Below are 16,258 nucleotides of genomic sequence, written 5' to 3' on the forward strand. Positions count from 1 at the left end.
CTCGTGACGTCACCAATGATCATATATCATATAGCTGGATAAATTGAGGGCGCCATGACACTCGGACCAAAAAAAAAAAAAAAAGAAAGTAAAAAATCATCAATTATTACACATCAGTAGAGTACTTCTTTACTGTTGAAAATAGTGAGGATTCTTGTTAAAAAAAAAAAAAAAGAGTAAAAACCATCAAAATTATTACACATCAGTACATCAGAGTTTGAAAAGGATATAGAAATCCTCCCTAGAGGATCAGACCACCCGTGAACCTGTCGACCACCGGTCGATCACAAGCCTAAGAAGTGAACTCGCAGAGAGAGAGAGAGAGAGAGAGAGGGGGAGAGAAACCCTAATACTGTTACCAGCGGGACGAATGCTTCAACAATGGAGTTCGATATTCCGATGGATCTGATCCGAGAAGCCCAGAGCCTGCTCCGAAAGGAAGCTGGACTCTCCTCCTACGATCCGGATGACCCTACCCTCCCCAGCCTTCCTTCGCTCGCCGAGTCGATCTCACAGTTCGATCCTTCGCCGCCTCACCTTCGGTGCAAGCAGTGTAAAGGGACGCTTCTCGGGGGTTTGCAGTCGAAGTTTTGCTTGTACTGTGGAGCAGAGCAGAGGAAGGAGGTTCCTCCGGATCCCATAGCCTTCAAATCAACATTTGGGTATCGGTGGTTGCTCGAGACCTTGGATTTGGACGGATCGGTTAGTGTATTTTTGCTTATTTTTTCAAATAATTATTGACATTTGCTGTCCTTCTGTCGTTTAAGTTGGGGGGATTTTCTCTCCTTCACATTAAAATGTGCATTATACCTGCACAGAGCATTGAATTATTGCTTGTTATTGGATGTAATTTTGATTCATTGTTTGCTTGGTGATGTATATCACATTGTTTTTGATAAGTGCTTCTTTGGTACTTCAAGTTTGAGTGTTTTTTCAATCAATAAGTTTAGAATTTGCTTTTGTGAGTTGGAATCTAATTTTGGCTTTCATTTGGACATTGCCCCGGTGATAATTTCTGTCAGTCCCAATATGATGGAAAATGATGTCTTGCGTTGTATTGTCTAAATGGAAAATTATATGCACATAAGGGCAGTGTGTATCTCTTGTGTTGCATTTTTTTTTCTTCTTGTGCTTCAAATTGAGGGCAATGGAAATTAATTGAAGAATTTCCCATGGGGTGGTGGGTGGGTTGTGTGTGTGTATAAAGACTGCTGTCTTGTATTGGATGGAGATTTGGAGAAACTATAATTTATGGCCAAAAATTAAATAGCATATTATTTTTTTGATAAGTAATAAGTTTATTGATATAAAAAATGAACACCAAGTACACAAGGAGTGTACATGGAGTAAACAAATCAAAAACAGAAATTACAAGAATCTAGTAAATAAAAAACATAAGAAAATGATTGGTTTCGCAAAGCAGCCAACCAATTCATCAAAGTTGTAAAGAAAAATAGCTTTAGGTCTGAAATGGATCTTTCCTTATCTTCAAAACACCTACTATTTCTCTCCCTCCAAAGACACCACAATAAACAATGAGGAACCATCAACCAAATAAACCCATTTCGATAATGACCAAATCTGCCTTGCCAGCATGCTCAAAGTCCCACTACAGATTGCGGCATAACCCAACTCATTCCAAACAAACCCAACACCATAACCCACAAGTCCATTGCAACTGGACAATGAATAAAAAGATGATCAATCGTCTCATTATTACACTTGCACATGTAGCACCAATCCAATATACAAACCTTTCTTTTTTGTAAATTGTCAATCGTTAAGCATTTCCCTAAAGCAGCAGTCCAAACAAAAAAAGCTATTCTATATGGAATTTTCTGTTTCCAAATACTTTTCCAAGGAAAGCCACAATCTTTGGAGCCCATTAAAATACCATAACAACCTTTAACCAAGAAGCCCTTTTCTCTATCAGATTTCTAGCACATCTTATCCTCATCGAACCCCTTCACTGATGCACCATATATGGTATCCATAAAACCGGTCAAGGCCTCTAATTCCCGAAGATGCATACCCCTAAAGAAACTTACATCCCAAAACAAGACTCCATTATCAAACTTCATGAGCTCAGCCACTTTAGCTTCTTTATCTCGGCAAAATCTATACAAATCAGGATAGCTGACTGCAAGAGACGTCTCACCGCACCAATGGTCTTGCCAAAATTTCACCTTAGACCAATTTCCAATATCATATAGAATGTGGCAAGAAAAAGAAGGCCATCCCCGACTTATATTTTTCCACAAGCCAACACCATGTGGGCCATTAACAGGCCTAGTACACCAATCACCCCATTCACGGCCGTATTTCACCTCTATCACTTGCCTCCAAAGAGCAGCCTTCTCCATCCCAAATCTCCATAACCACTTCCTAAGCAAAGCTTCATTAAACTGTCTTACCTTCCTTATCCCCAAACCACTCGAAGAAATGGGGGAGCAAACAGTATCCCATTTAACCAAATGGAATTTTGGTTCATCACCAATGCCACCCCATAAAAAATTCCTTTGAAGTTTTTCAATACGGTTAGCCACAGCAGCAGGAATATAAAATAAAGATAGAGAGTAAGTGGGTAAATTAGATAGAGTGCTTTTAATTAACGTGACTCTACCTCCCTTAGATAAGTACAAACGTTTCCACCCTGCTAACCTTCGTTCTATCATCTCCAAAATTGGGTTCCATATTGTCTTGTCCTTGAATTTGGCTCCCAAAGGAAGATCCAAATATTTCATAGGAAGATTACCTTGTTTACAGCCAAGGACGTGCAAGAATAAGTCAAAATTAAACACCGTACCAACAGGAACCAACTCTAACTTGCCCAAATTTATCTTTAAACCAGAGACCGCCTCAAACCACATAAGTATCACATGGAGAAACAAAATCTGATCTTGATCAGCGTCACAAAAAATTAGAGTATCGTCCGCAAAGAGAAGATGAGACACCACCAAAGCTCTTCCCTTTATACGCCCGACACCAAACCTGACACGTGACTATCATGGACAGCTTCATCCAACATTCTCCCCAAGGCTTCGATAACCAAGACAAACAACAAAGGAGACAATGGGTCACCTTGTCTCAACCCCCTAGAGCTCTCAAAAAACCCACAAGGAGTGCCATTTATTAGAATGGAGAATCGAACTATGGATATACAAAAGAAAATCCACCGCCTCCATTTGGCAGAGAACCCACCACGTTTTAGTAACCGCATAAGAAAACCCCAATTTACATGATCAAAAGCCTTCGTAACATCTAATTTGCAAAGTAGCCTTGGCACCCCAATTTTCAATCTACTATCAAGGCATTCATTAGCAATAAGTACAGGGTCAAGAATCTGCCAGTTCCTCACAAAAGCATTCTGTGAAGTAGAAATTATATCTTCCGTAACCGTGCGAAATAGGGCGAAAATCCTTTCCTTCAATTGCTTCATTTTTTTTAGGAATGAGAGTGATGAATGTAGCATTCAGGCTTTTCTCAAACTGGCCTTTAGCAAAAAAATGATGGAACACAGCCATAAGATCAAGTTTGAGAATCTCCCAGCAAGCTTGGAAGAAAGCCATTGTAAATCCATTTGGTCTAGGCGATTTATCACCATTAAAATTTTGTATGACATCAAAAATTTCCCCCTCCTCAAATGGTTTATCTAGCCAATTTGCATTATCACCAGATTTTCTTGGAAATACTAAGACATCTGGGAATGATCAACTAACTTGTTGCTCAATAAATTCATGAAAAATTGAGTGATGTAATCAGCAATCATACCTTGATTGGAAGACAAGGCACCATCAATCACAAGGCTCTCAAGACCATTATTTCTTCTACTAGAATTAGCCATTCTATGGAAAAATTTGGTATTTGCATCCCCCTCCTTCAAATGTAACACCCTAGACTTCTGCCTCCAACTAATCTCTTCTAAAAGAGTGAGCTTTTCAATATTGGTGCGGAGATAAGCTTGTTCTAACTTTTCCTCAACTATTAAAAGATGAGTTTCCTGTCTAACATTCAAGTCATTCAATTTGTTCCAAAGTTGCTGTATCTTAACAGTGACATTCCCAAATTCCGCCTCGTTCCACTCTTTTAAATCCAACCTCAATGCTGCCAATTTCTTAGCTAGTATGAAACTAGGATTTCCTTGGAACGAATAGGATGCCCACCACTCCTTCACTTTATCAACAAAGTTCTCCCCCCTCAACTACATTTTTTCAAAGCGAAAAGGAGTTCTACCTCTCCGATGACTCCCCCCCTTGAACAGAATTGAGTAGTGATTAGAAAGTATTTTGGACAGCCTTCTCTGTGAAAATTAAGTGAAGTGATCCACCAAGAACGGAGAGAAAAGAAACCGATCTATTCTATAAGCGGAGGAAGAATTGGACTAGGTGTAAAGGCCTCCTTCCATAGATATATCCATCAGCCCATGAAAAGAGATAAAATTCGAAAATTCATGCATAGCCCGAGTATAACATACAGCCCCTAGTCTTTCTGATGGGAAGCAGATTATATTAAAATCACCTCCTAGGCACCATGGCAAATCCCACCAACTAATTAGCCCTGTCAGCTCCTCCCACATTTTCCTACGCCTCTTGTTCAAATTTGGTCCATAAACACCTGTGAAAGCCCACTCAAATTGATCATCGACATTTTTAAATTTGCATGAAACAGAAAAATACCCCACTACTTCCTCCACCTTTTCCACTACCCTTCGATCCCACATCAGGACAACACCTCCAGAAGCACCTTTTGAACCCAAGTACAACCAGCCTACATATGGACAACTCCATATACTCGGACAATTCCTCTAGTAATCCATTCAAGTTTAGTCTCTTGCAAACATACAATATCAGGTTTCCATGTACGCAACATATTACGAATCTGAAGCCTCTTCTCAACCTCATTCAATCCTTTGACATTCCATGAAAGTATCTTCAGATTCATTTAGAAACAGAGAAAGCCCGCTCCCTATTAATATCACTGCGCCTAGATGAAGTAGAACCATAATTAATTGAACTGAATAAACCTTTCAATTCTCTTAAACCTTTTGCACCAGTTCTCTTCAAGTCACGTGCTTTTTTTTTCCAAAGTAGCCTTATGATGTAATTCAGCCTCAACAGCCAGCAAAAAAGTGGTTACTTGATTTTCCATACCTTGTAAGGACGTGCCCAGAAATTTGTCAAACCCTTTAAATCTTCTTTGGAACCACTCGGAATAAGGTACTTCCCTCATTGGACTCTCCACATCCACAACTTCCTGCCCTTCCATAGTCAAGGGTAAAGAATAGGCTAGTGGTTCCACTGCTAAAGGTAACAAAATCCTCTCGTTAGGTAGCTCAGCAACCTCTGTATCGTTGTCCGAGGCCCAATTCTCCACAAGTACATCATTCCCATCAAATTGAGCTGGTAACACCTCCAAAATATCTGCAGGCTTCAACGAAACCAAGGACTATTGGTTTTGCTCTTCCAAACCCTCTGTAACTTCACCAGGTGGCAAAGAAATTTGAATTGGAACCGCAACTCTTCTTCCATCTCACAACTCAAGCACTCACTGCTTAGAATTTCTCCACTTCCTGAAAATACTGCCGGAATGTTCTTGAAGAATCAATTGGATGTCTTGCTGCAAGTTTTCCTCACCATCGGATGTGTTTGCTGACTCACTGGTGCCGAGGCACTCTTTATCAGCCTCATCATAGCCTAAGTGCTCCGTATCAATCTCGTTGGAGTCTAAGAGCTCAATATCGGTCTCATCGGTGCTGATACTATTAGTTCCGGGGTCATCGGAGGATTTCATCGATTGGGCTAGCATTGACGCACTTTGGTGATCAACTTCAGATTGCTTCGAATCGAGAACCACAACATTGCCCCTTCTCACTGAACTCCCCAAGGCTGAAGATGACGATTCTGGATTCTGGGTCTTATTGTTTTGAAGGGTTTGTGTTGGTTTGGGCTGCCAGACTGAGATGGACTTGGGATTAGGTATGGGCTTTGGCTTGAAGGGAGCTTTGGGCTTAAAACTTTTATTGTTTTCCTTGATCTTCTCTGTACAACCCACTTCCTGAGCTTGATTAACTTTGGACCATATTACTTCCCATTCTCCATCCGGCCCACTATGCAATCAGTCTTATATTCAGAGATACATAAGAGTTTGTGTTACCACTAATGTTCACAGTAATTTCAACCAAAATAGTAGCCTTTGATTTTGCTTGTTCCTTCCCAGTACCCAAACACGTATATCGTGACAATGATTTCTTAATTTTGAATTTTGAGAATATGGCATTAATTGTTTTCCATTCTTGCTACCACCATCATCTCTCCGACCCCCCTTCACGGCTGTCAACAGAAAAGTTTTGGAATTCTCCCCTATAAGTTTAAGCGCAGATTGGGATGTCTGTTTGCTGGCTAACGTCTCAAGAGCAATGACTTTTTGTAGATGAAATCCAAACCCTCTCCACCCACTGCCCAATTTTCCTTCTGGCACCACCAGAAATCCTTTCCGATGGCCTTGTATAAGTTCTGAGATCATTAAAAAACAACCATGTGCATTGGATCCCAATTGCAAAATAAATACTTTCTCACCATCTCTGAATGTTCGTGCAAAATTACCAAGAATTACATTGGACATTAGCTCCCCCACAATAGCTAGCAAACGTTTTGAACTCTCTTTGCCCTTGCAATCTGATCGGTGAGAGTATCGATTTCGCTCAACAATGCATAACATGAAATAAGAATCACCCTCCTCAACTGAGAATTCAAAAGTCTTGGATTCTACGAAAAAGAAAACAGAACCCCCCTTTCTTGAGCATATATCAATCACTATAAGTTAATCTTCAAACTTTCTCAAAAACTGCAGGAACCTTCAGGATTATCGTCCTCCGTGAACATGGCGTTGCATGCGGCCGTCTTCAAAACATCCCATCTAGGGTGAGAACAAAAGAACAAAAGAATGAAAAGCAATCATCTAATTGACTAGTTCATCAAATTCTTTGTCAACAAGATTCCAGGGGAAATTTTGAAAATCCCACAAAAACCTATCTTCTTATTGTTATTGTTATTACTTATTCTTCATTCTTAATACATAATGCAAATGCATATTTTGTTGGATTCTTTGCCTGCAAAGGGGTCCCCATTGCAGCTGCCCATTCGGTTTGGGCATACCCACATTTATATTATATAATACTACTTTGTTCACAAAGTGCACATGCTTTAGTGTTTATATCGTTTTTTGGAAGACCAAAGAAGAAAATTAATATTGTTTAAATTCAAAATTTAGGAAAAGAGAGGATCAAGTGCGATAGTGGCAAAGCAGGACACATGGGTAGTTAGTCTAGGTTGGCTTTTTGTTGACATAGCCTGTAGATTGAGTCTCCTAAAGCGAACTAGGATCCTAGAGAAGATGTTGTATCAAAGTTTCTTTTACGCTTATGAAAGTTTCTGGAATTTTCCTGTTATCGAAAAAGAAAAAGAAAGTATTATGGTATTTCCCGTAGTCATCCTCCCATAAGAGGAGTTTATGTAGGGAACTGTTACTCCTATGCCGATTCCTACTCAACACTCTTTACTCAATAATGTTGCTATTTGTATGTTATGTCCCCTCATTATATGGTCCCACCTTTTCTAAAAACTTCTTGATTATAATTAATTGTTAACACAGAATATAATTAATGCAACACCACTTAGTAAAAAAAATGAGTACAAAGAATCAGTATGTATAGCATTGCTCATTTCTTTGATAAAGTAGTATGTTATTATCATGCATAAAAATTGTGTAGAAACTCCCCTTTCCTCCAAAATTCTGAAATCAATGTTGAACCTCACACCTTTTGAAATTAGTATGGTAGAGATTATGCCTATGAAGGTTGTGCATGTAAAATTTCAAGGAACATATGAATTATGCTATTATTCAAAATTAAAAATAAAGGGGGAAAGGTGTTTTGCTCCCCTTCTGCACAAATCTGTAATACAATTTATATTAAGATCAATCTGCCCGAAAATTTAAAAATAAGAATTCTTTTTTGGGAAAACGACATACCTTCCTTGAGGTTTGGCAAAAAGACAGGGACCTCTCCTGAGGTTTCAAAAATTCCATTGCCCTTCCCTAAGATTTCAAAAATGCCATAGTCCTCCTTGAGATTTGCCAAAAGACACAAACTTTTCCTCAAAAGACTTTGATTTTTGCAAAATACAAGGGGCTGTTTGTGTTTTTTTGACAAATCTTAGGGGAGGTCAGTGTCTTTTGCCCTTCTTTGTATTTATATATATATATATATATATATATATTATGAATAATAGATTATATCAGTAGGATTCCCCTCCTCCCCCCAAAAAATCTTTTTTGTACCATTGCTTGCTGTATGTTGAATTAATCTGTGTTGCAGGAAACAGTGGGGCCACCCGTTGACAGAAATGAATTAAACAGAGAGCAGAGTGCATCAAAAGATGAATTATCGTTAGCTGATTTTTTAGATTTAGAAATAAAATGGACTGCTGAGTCAGAGAAAATTGGGGCAACTGTTTCAAACCAGGCATCACTTCTGAGTCAAAGTTCTCCAAATTTGTCTGATGACATTGACAATTTTTTCCCTGAACCAAACAGAGAGACTGCTTTTAATGCATCTGAAGAGCAGCTGGTCCCAAACACACTCATCAGTAGTAAGGAGAGTCCTGCATTTCAAGTTCAGAATAGCCCTAGTTTGTTTGAGACTGTTCAACCTTCTGACACAGCAGTGAGGTCTAGTGGAGGTGGGAATGACGATATTGATTCTAGTTGGGAGGCAGACTTTCAATCTGCTAGTTCTGGGACTACTCGCGAAGACTCCAAATCATTTGACCCTTTGGTGGGTTCAGATATTGATATTTCTGCTCATATGGACACCGTATTTGGACTTGGAAAAGATAAACAAGGTGCAAATCCAGAAGATGATTTGACTCCTGCATCCATAACTAACGATTGGATTCAAGATGAACAATGGAATAATTTGAACTGCAGCATATCCAGTCAGGTTCAGCCATTTGTAGGTGAATTTAAGGATGGTGGACCAGTGGGTAAGTCAAATATTCCCTCTACTAGTGATGATTGGATTCAAGATGATCAATGGCAGACTAGCAGCAAAACTGACAATAAGATAGTTATTGAGGACTATGACTCATTTGATGCATGGAATGATTTCACAAACTCAACTAGTGGGCAAGATCCTTCTAATAGTTCTTGGAAACAAGCTGGTGATGATTCTGCCCGGTCAGATGCTCAGAATGCAAATGTAAACTTCTGCGCCTCAACTAACAACAAGGAAGAGATGGACTTTGGTAGCTTTTTGCTACCAGATCTTTCCTTAGGTGCACTTAAGAGTCAAAATAACTCCAAGGTGAATAACATGCAGTCAGAGGTTTCTGTTTCAGACAGGTATTTATGCTCAGGCTGTCAACTATTTCTTTCATTGATGTGGTTACTTTGTTGACTTGCAGTTAATAATTTTTTCTAATGAAAAAAATTTAGTTCTGTTCTATGCCCGAGAACCATGCATAGAAATTTAATTCAATAGAACTTCAAATATTGGACGTCTTATTCTCATATAATAATTTTATATATATATATATATATATATATATATTGAAAGATTAAAAGTATAAAATAGAACATAATTCAGTTTGGAGACTGTCTTATGCACAAGAAAAATGTATAGAAATTTAATTTAACAGAACTTCTAATATTGGATATATTATTTTCATATAAAAATTTAATATATTGATTGAAAAGATTAAAAGTATAAAATACATAATTCAGTTTGGGGACAGTGTCTCCTCTATTTTACATTGTGCATTTTTTTGGGAGGTAGAGGATAGATTGTTTGGGTTATTCAGAGAGGATTGGGTGTGTACAAAGATCACGGATGATTTTTGGGGTATTTCTTTTATTGGGTTTGGGAAGAGGAAGGATGCTGTAACATTGTGGAAGTTGTGTCCTCTATGCTGTTATGTGGGGAATCTGATCAGAGTAGATTGCACATATTTTAATGGAAAGAAGTTTTCAGCTTTGCTTTGGGAGGATTTGTTACTTGGCATCTCTTTGGGCTTTTAGTCCAGGCTGTTTTAAGGGGACGCAATACATTTTATTTGAGTATTTTCAGCAGAATTGGAACTATTTATATATTGTAATTTATTTTTTCTCATTATGAGGATTTCGTATCCTCTTATTTGTATAATCTTTTTCTCTCTTTTATAAATTTCTTTTTCTATCCCAAAATAAGGAAGAAGATAATTGAAAATGAAAAATAAAATGGCTTAGTGAATTTCTCTTTCTCAAATAGTTGTAAAACTTTTGCATAGATGGATCCAGTCTATGTGAAATGAAGTGCTAACAATATCTTTCTACACACTAATAGATTTAAACATTAAAATCATTGATCAATTGTTAACATATGTTTTCTATATATACATATTAACATTATGAAAAGAAGGTATAAAATATGTGAAGAAAATAGTTGTGTTGACTTTTCTGAAATGTTACTTATTTTTTGAATGGTGCTCATAACAAAGATGGGGAATACTCTTAAAATAATTGAAATGTTTGGCAAGTTTTTGATAGCATTTTATCTGAAAATTACAATAGAAAATTCACCAGTAAACTTTTTACCTCTGGTCCTTTTTAAATGGCCACAAAAATGATAGCACACACTCCTTATTGAGCTCTCTTTTATTATTAATTTCTTGAAATTTTCCAGAGGGCCGATGAACATTGTGATTACCTCAGGATTGAAAAATGTCAATTTGAGCCAACATACTTTTCCACTTGTCCTTGCTTCCATCCCAGCCACTAATTGTCTTAGCCTTATCGTAACCAAAATTTTACCATTTATGGCTTGAAGCTCTGTATACTTGGCCCCCATAGGTATTTACCATCAGGTCTTGACAAGACAAATCACTGTGAATAGTATGGGATGGAAACCATCAATTTGAACCAACTTATTTTTACAGTTCTCCGTGCTTTTGTGCGATAAAATGTCTGTGTCCTGGTGGCATCCATTTATGATATGATATGTGTAGAGTAATGGTTTGGGATATAAAGGTTGATGTTTTAGGCCTTCAACTATGATGTAATAGAAATCTAAGGATGACAAAATTTCTTAGAGGAAGATGCGGATAATCTGGACTCAAGTTGAAGGTGCTATGACTCTATATTGTTTATAAGTGCCTTGTGTGTAACTCCATATGAATTTTCTCATTTACTGGCTACTAGGACATATCAGTATATCTTAGTATTTAAAATTTATTTACTTGCATAGAGACCATTAGTTTAATATAGTTAATAATTTGAAAATTTCATTATTGAATGCTACTTCGTAAAATTCAATTTAATTAATTGAATTGCAAAACAACATGATATATGGCTAATTAGCACTCCTTTTGTTGTTATTGGAAGGTTTATTGGAAGATGCGTGCTTTGATGTGGAATAATAGGTGTATTCATGGGGTTGTTAAGATCTGTTTTTTTTTATAGTAGTCGGCTATAGGAGTCTCTATGGAATGTAGGTTGATGTGGAACATTGCCTAAGGGCCTTATTTACTTAATTAATGGCATAGTGGTTTGTAAGGATGTTAAGGTGGTTTAACTTTCCATTATTGTATGCTACTTTGAAAATTTAATTTAATAAGTTGAATCTCAAAACAACTTGATATGTACATGTGTGTGTGTGTATATAACATTTTTTTTTGGATAGAAAAAGAAATTCATTAGATAAAGAAAGAATGTACATTCAGGAGAGAAGATCACGAAATCTGGGAATCTCCAGGAAAACCAAAAAAGTAAAAAACACAAAAAGTAAAAGACAGCAAAAGAAAATCAACATGCCCTAAGAAGAGACTGCCAATCATGCTGAACATCTGAAATACACATCCCCTTGAAATTTCCATTGCCCATGCGACATAAAGAAGCCATAAAAAGACTGAAACAGTAGAGCTTCCGTACAATCCCTTTCAATGTCAGACAGTGATAAATCTCCAAAAAAAACCAAAGAGTGGGCCCGAAAAGAAGCTAGGAACACCATATCCCATAAGAAATGGGGTCAATTTGTGCGGCTCTTGAATATTCTCACTTCCCTCTTGATCCAAAGAGTCCATAAGATAGCGAATAAAGTACCACTCCATGGAATGCTGCCGTCTTGGCTTGGTCCAAACCCTTGGACCTCACAAGCAAAAAACATCATCCACATTCTGCTGCTATCAAGTCTTCACCAAAAGAAGAGAAGAGGGCATTCCTAGCTATGTGGCCACCTCAAAATGCACAAATGGGTGAGCATTCATTTTGTTGAGCTTGCAGCACATGGCACACATTTTGGGACTGAGAGACTTGAACGGTGTTCTTTTCTGAGGCAAATTATGCATGTTAATTTTATTCTGGATCATAGTCTAGATGAAAGTCCAAATCTTCCAAGGAACCTTAGCCTTCCACATGATGGCTCCAAGGGAAAAGATTGAGAGAAGGGGGTTTTTGAAAGATATGGGAAGAAAGATTTTGAAGTGAACATCCCCAAAGAATCACCCTCTCCTGCACTATCTCATTCTCCCCATTGGAATGAACGAAGTGGTCCAATATAGAAAGTAAGGTGGTAAGCTTATCAACCTCTCATTGAGATTTCTGAAAAAATGAAAGCTCATGGAAAAGAACTCCCTCATAAGAGATGAATGGGTTGATAGGTGCATTGTGGAAAGAAGAAAGCTTAAACCAATGAGGCAGCTTCAACTCCAAAGAAGTCTCACCCATACAAGTATCCTCCTAGAAGCAAACTGCTTGAACCCTATTGTGGTTTCCGACTTTGAAGTGGGTGAGAGGGAAGAGCATACTCACCACTGAGGAGCCCACATTTTCTTTTAACCAGCTTGTGCCATAGGGAGTTAACTTCCAAAGGAATCTCTACTACGGGAGGTGTTTTTTAACACGACATTGCCAAGTGGCCCAAGTCCCAGGCGCCCTTTAGATTTGGGTCTACTTACATCCTCTCAACTAATGAAATGTTCTCTCATACCCTACATAGAGCCTGACGAAAGGCAATTGTGCGTCAACCTCTCTAAAGGTCTAGCTACTTTCAAGGGCACTCTAAAGAGGGAGAGGAAATAAATAAGAATGTTGGAAAGAGAGGCACTAATAAGTGTGGCAGAACCCCTGAGAGACAAGAATGCCCCTTTCCACCTCTCTAGTTTACCACCCCACCTTTTCTCGATTGGAGGATCCCAAAAGACTATAGAATTTGAGTTGCACCCAAGTGGAGACCAAGGTAAGATAGTGGTGGCTCAAAGGAAATAACAACCATGATTTTGAACCTCTCTATGTCTTTGATACCTGAATTGGTGTTGTTCACCCCTCTCTTGGACAAGTTGATCTTTAATCCCTATATCTTGTCAAAGATTTAAGCAAGATAATTATCTTACGGAATTCCAAATTATTGTTCTCAAAAAATAGCATGGTATCCTCGACAAATTGGAGATGGGATACCTCCTCTTCCTCCCTTCCCATGTAAAGGCCACTCATCATCCCCAAACCTTGTGCCTGCAAAAGCAACCTACTCAAAGTTATCCACCACTATGGTAAACAAGAGAGGAGCCTTTGTCTAAGCCCCTTTGATGCCCGGGACACTCTTTGACAACCATTGACAATAATTGACAAGAAGGTTGAGCTTAGGCAACCTTTGATCCAATCCCTTTTGCGCCTCTCCAAAACCTTTCCTATTTATCATCTAATCCAAGAAGCCCCAACATACCATGTCATTGGCTTTCTTGAAGTCCTATTTAAATAGAAGTCCCGTCATCCACAAGCGTTGCGTCTAAAATTTGTCTGTCTTAGATAAACGCTGACTGTGCCGTGGCAGCTATATCCCCAAAAACTATTTGGAGTCAGGGGTGTAATAGGTTCTCATCGGTTTGGTTTTGCCCTAAACCGAAAAAACGGAGTCAATTTTTTTGGTTTTTAATTTTACAAACCGGCACTGAACCATAAACTGATGGTTCGGATATTTTAAATAAACCAAAAAATATCAGTGCGGTTCTTTTTTTTTTTTTAAACCAAATTTACAAATTTCTAGGTACTTTAAGTATATCTGACTATAAATTGAGCCATCATTGCTTACACAGCGGTAAAGAAGCCCATTAAGGCCAGGCCAAGAAACCAATTCTAAGCCAATGCCCAAGCTGTAGGGGGTTTTTATAAGGAAGTGAAGGCTCACCCATCTTCAATCTGATCGATGTGGGATAAATCGACAGATTACAATGGGGTGGCAGCTGCTGCACCTGCATGGCTGCACAGTACCTCCTTTTTTCCAATTATCAGCACATTGTTTGGGAAGAATTAAACGACAATCTTCCTCTTGCATTTAAGATGTTTCCATCCTCAGCATGTGCTATTGGTGGGGTTGAAAATCTATTTTATTCTCTTTTTTTGGGATGCTGTTGCCTGACACATTAAAAAATGTCTACACGATTAGTTTAATAGTTTAGAAATTAAATAAAAACTAAAAATAATTATCAAATAAATGTAGACATAATATCTAAAAATCACATTATAAAAATATAATTTGCTTTTTTGGTTTTTTTGGTTTGGTATGTTCTTGGAACTGAAACCAAAACCGAAAACCAAAATTTTGAAGACATGAAGAACCGAAATTAATTACCTTAACCAAAACACCGCACCAAAATGTAAAATAGTTCGGTTACGGTCTGGTTTTTGGCTTTTTGGAAATTTTTGTATGCCCTTACTCGGAGTTTTTAGCTGGAATAATGCTAGAGGAAGCTTGTCTATCATCATGTATTAGTAAACTGAACCTACTAATGTGGGAGGAAGCCTGACTATCTCCAGACGCCGCCTAGGTAAAACATCCATTGCTTAAGGGAAGATCCTTGTGCCCACAAAACCAAACCTCCTCATAGGGATCCTAGACCTCTCTATTTGCACTCTTTTTTTTGTTGTTACTGGAAGACATGATGCATGTTTTGATGTGGAATAATGGCTGTTGTCATAGGATTGTTGAGAGCTGTTTGTTTTGTGGTAGTTGACCATAGGAGAGACTCTGGAATGGAGTTTGATGTGGGATATTGCCTAAGGAGTTTATTTACTTATTAATAGCATGGTGGTTTGTAAGGATGTTAAGGTGACTGAGCATGGAAAATGAATCATGTCGTGATGTTTTGGAGTCCCAACTTTTTTTTTTTTTTAAAGTACTTATGCTATTGTAAGATTGGTAGCTGGAATAAATTGAAGAATTATATAAATTCTATACTTCATTTTATTGTCTGCCTTACTAACTTCGAGTGGGATTTTTTAGAATCATAAGAATGGGGAACATTTTTTGTAATGAAAATTGGTCTGGAATCCTACTTACTGAAAAGTACCAAGAAAATCAAAGATTGCAGAGGGGTCCCTATCAATTAGCTTAGAATGCCAGCTAGAAGTCATAGCAATCCAATGATCCATGACAGCCTGAATAGGAGAGAGAATTCCTTCAAAGGCTCTTCTGTTCCTTTCTCTCCACACCGGCCAGAAAATAGCTGGGGAATGAGGCGCGAGAGATCTTCTCCCTTCCTTGTTAGATCTGATCAATTTCCATGCCCACAGTTCACCTCCCACTATAGCTGCAGTGGCCCACTTCTGATTTGCTATGGAGATGGCTAAGTTCCCCAATTTCTTGGTCCATGAGCAATGCAGGATGTGGTCAACTGATTCCTCCTGCTCCAAACATAAAAAGCATCTATTGACATGAGGGAGACCTTTTTCTGAAGATGGTCTATGGTAAGGATTTTTCCAGGAGTAGCTTCCCATGTGAAAAAGGCAACCTTTGAAGGGGCTGCTGTTTTCCAAATCAGCTTCCAAGGGGAGTTAGCGCTGCTCCCAGCCGGGGAACTAAGGTATTTATAGAAAGAGCTGATAGTGAAGTTGCCATCTTTCTTCAAAAACCATTTGGGCTCATCGGGATTGGCTTGACAATGAGACTTATAGACTGCTGAAAAAATCTGTAAGCGTATCAAGTTCCCAATCAAAAGCATTTCTATTCAAAGGAATATCCCAAACAATCCCTTGATTGGTGAACTTCATGTGTTGGCTAATAAGGGTATCTTTGTTGCTTGCAAGTCTGAAGATGGAAGGGAAAGAGGAACTGACTTGGGAATTGCCACACCATATATCATGCCAGGAGAACATATCAGCTTCGTTCCTCTTATGGAAGTAGATGAAGGGAAGAAATTCTCCCATCCTCTTCTGATATATCTCCAAACACCTG

General features: G+C 38.3%; 1 protein-coding gene across 1 annotated transcript in view; it reads left to right on the forward strand.

The window, feature by feature from the left end:
* Positions 1 to 207: 207 nt before the first annotated feature.
* Positions 208 to 16,258, forward strand: part of LOC131147986 (uncharacterized) — a 35,778-nt gene continuing 19,727 nt past the window's right edge. Inside the window, exons 1-2 of the mRNA XM_058097693.1 lie at positions 208 to 702; positions 8,375 to 9,399. Of these exons, the coding sequence (XP_057953676.1) occupies positions 382 to 702; positions 8,375 to 9,399 (1,346 nt within the window). The 5' untranslated portion in view covers positions 208 to 381. The remainder of the gene's footprint in view (positions 703 to 8,374; positions 9,400 to 16,258) is intronic.

Source organism: Malania oleifera, chromosome 2, assembly GCF_029873635.1.
Source record: "Malania oleifera isolate guangnan ecotype guangnan chromosome 2, ASM2987363v1, whole genome shotgun sequence".
NCBI classification, from domain to species: Eukaryota; Viridiplantae; Streptophyta; class Magnoliopsida; order Santalales; family Ximeniaceae; genus Malania; species Malania oleifera.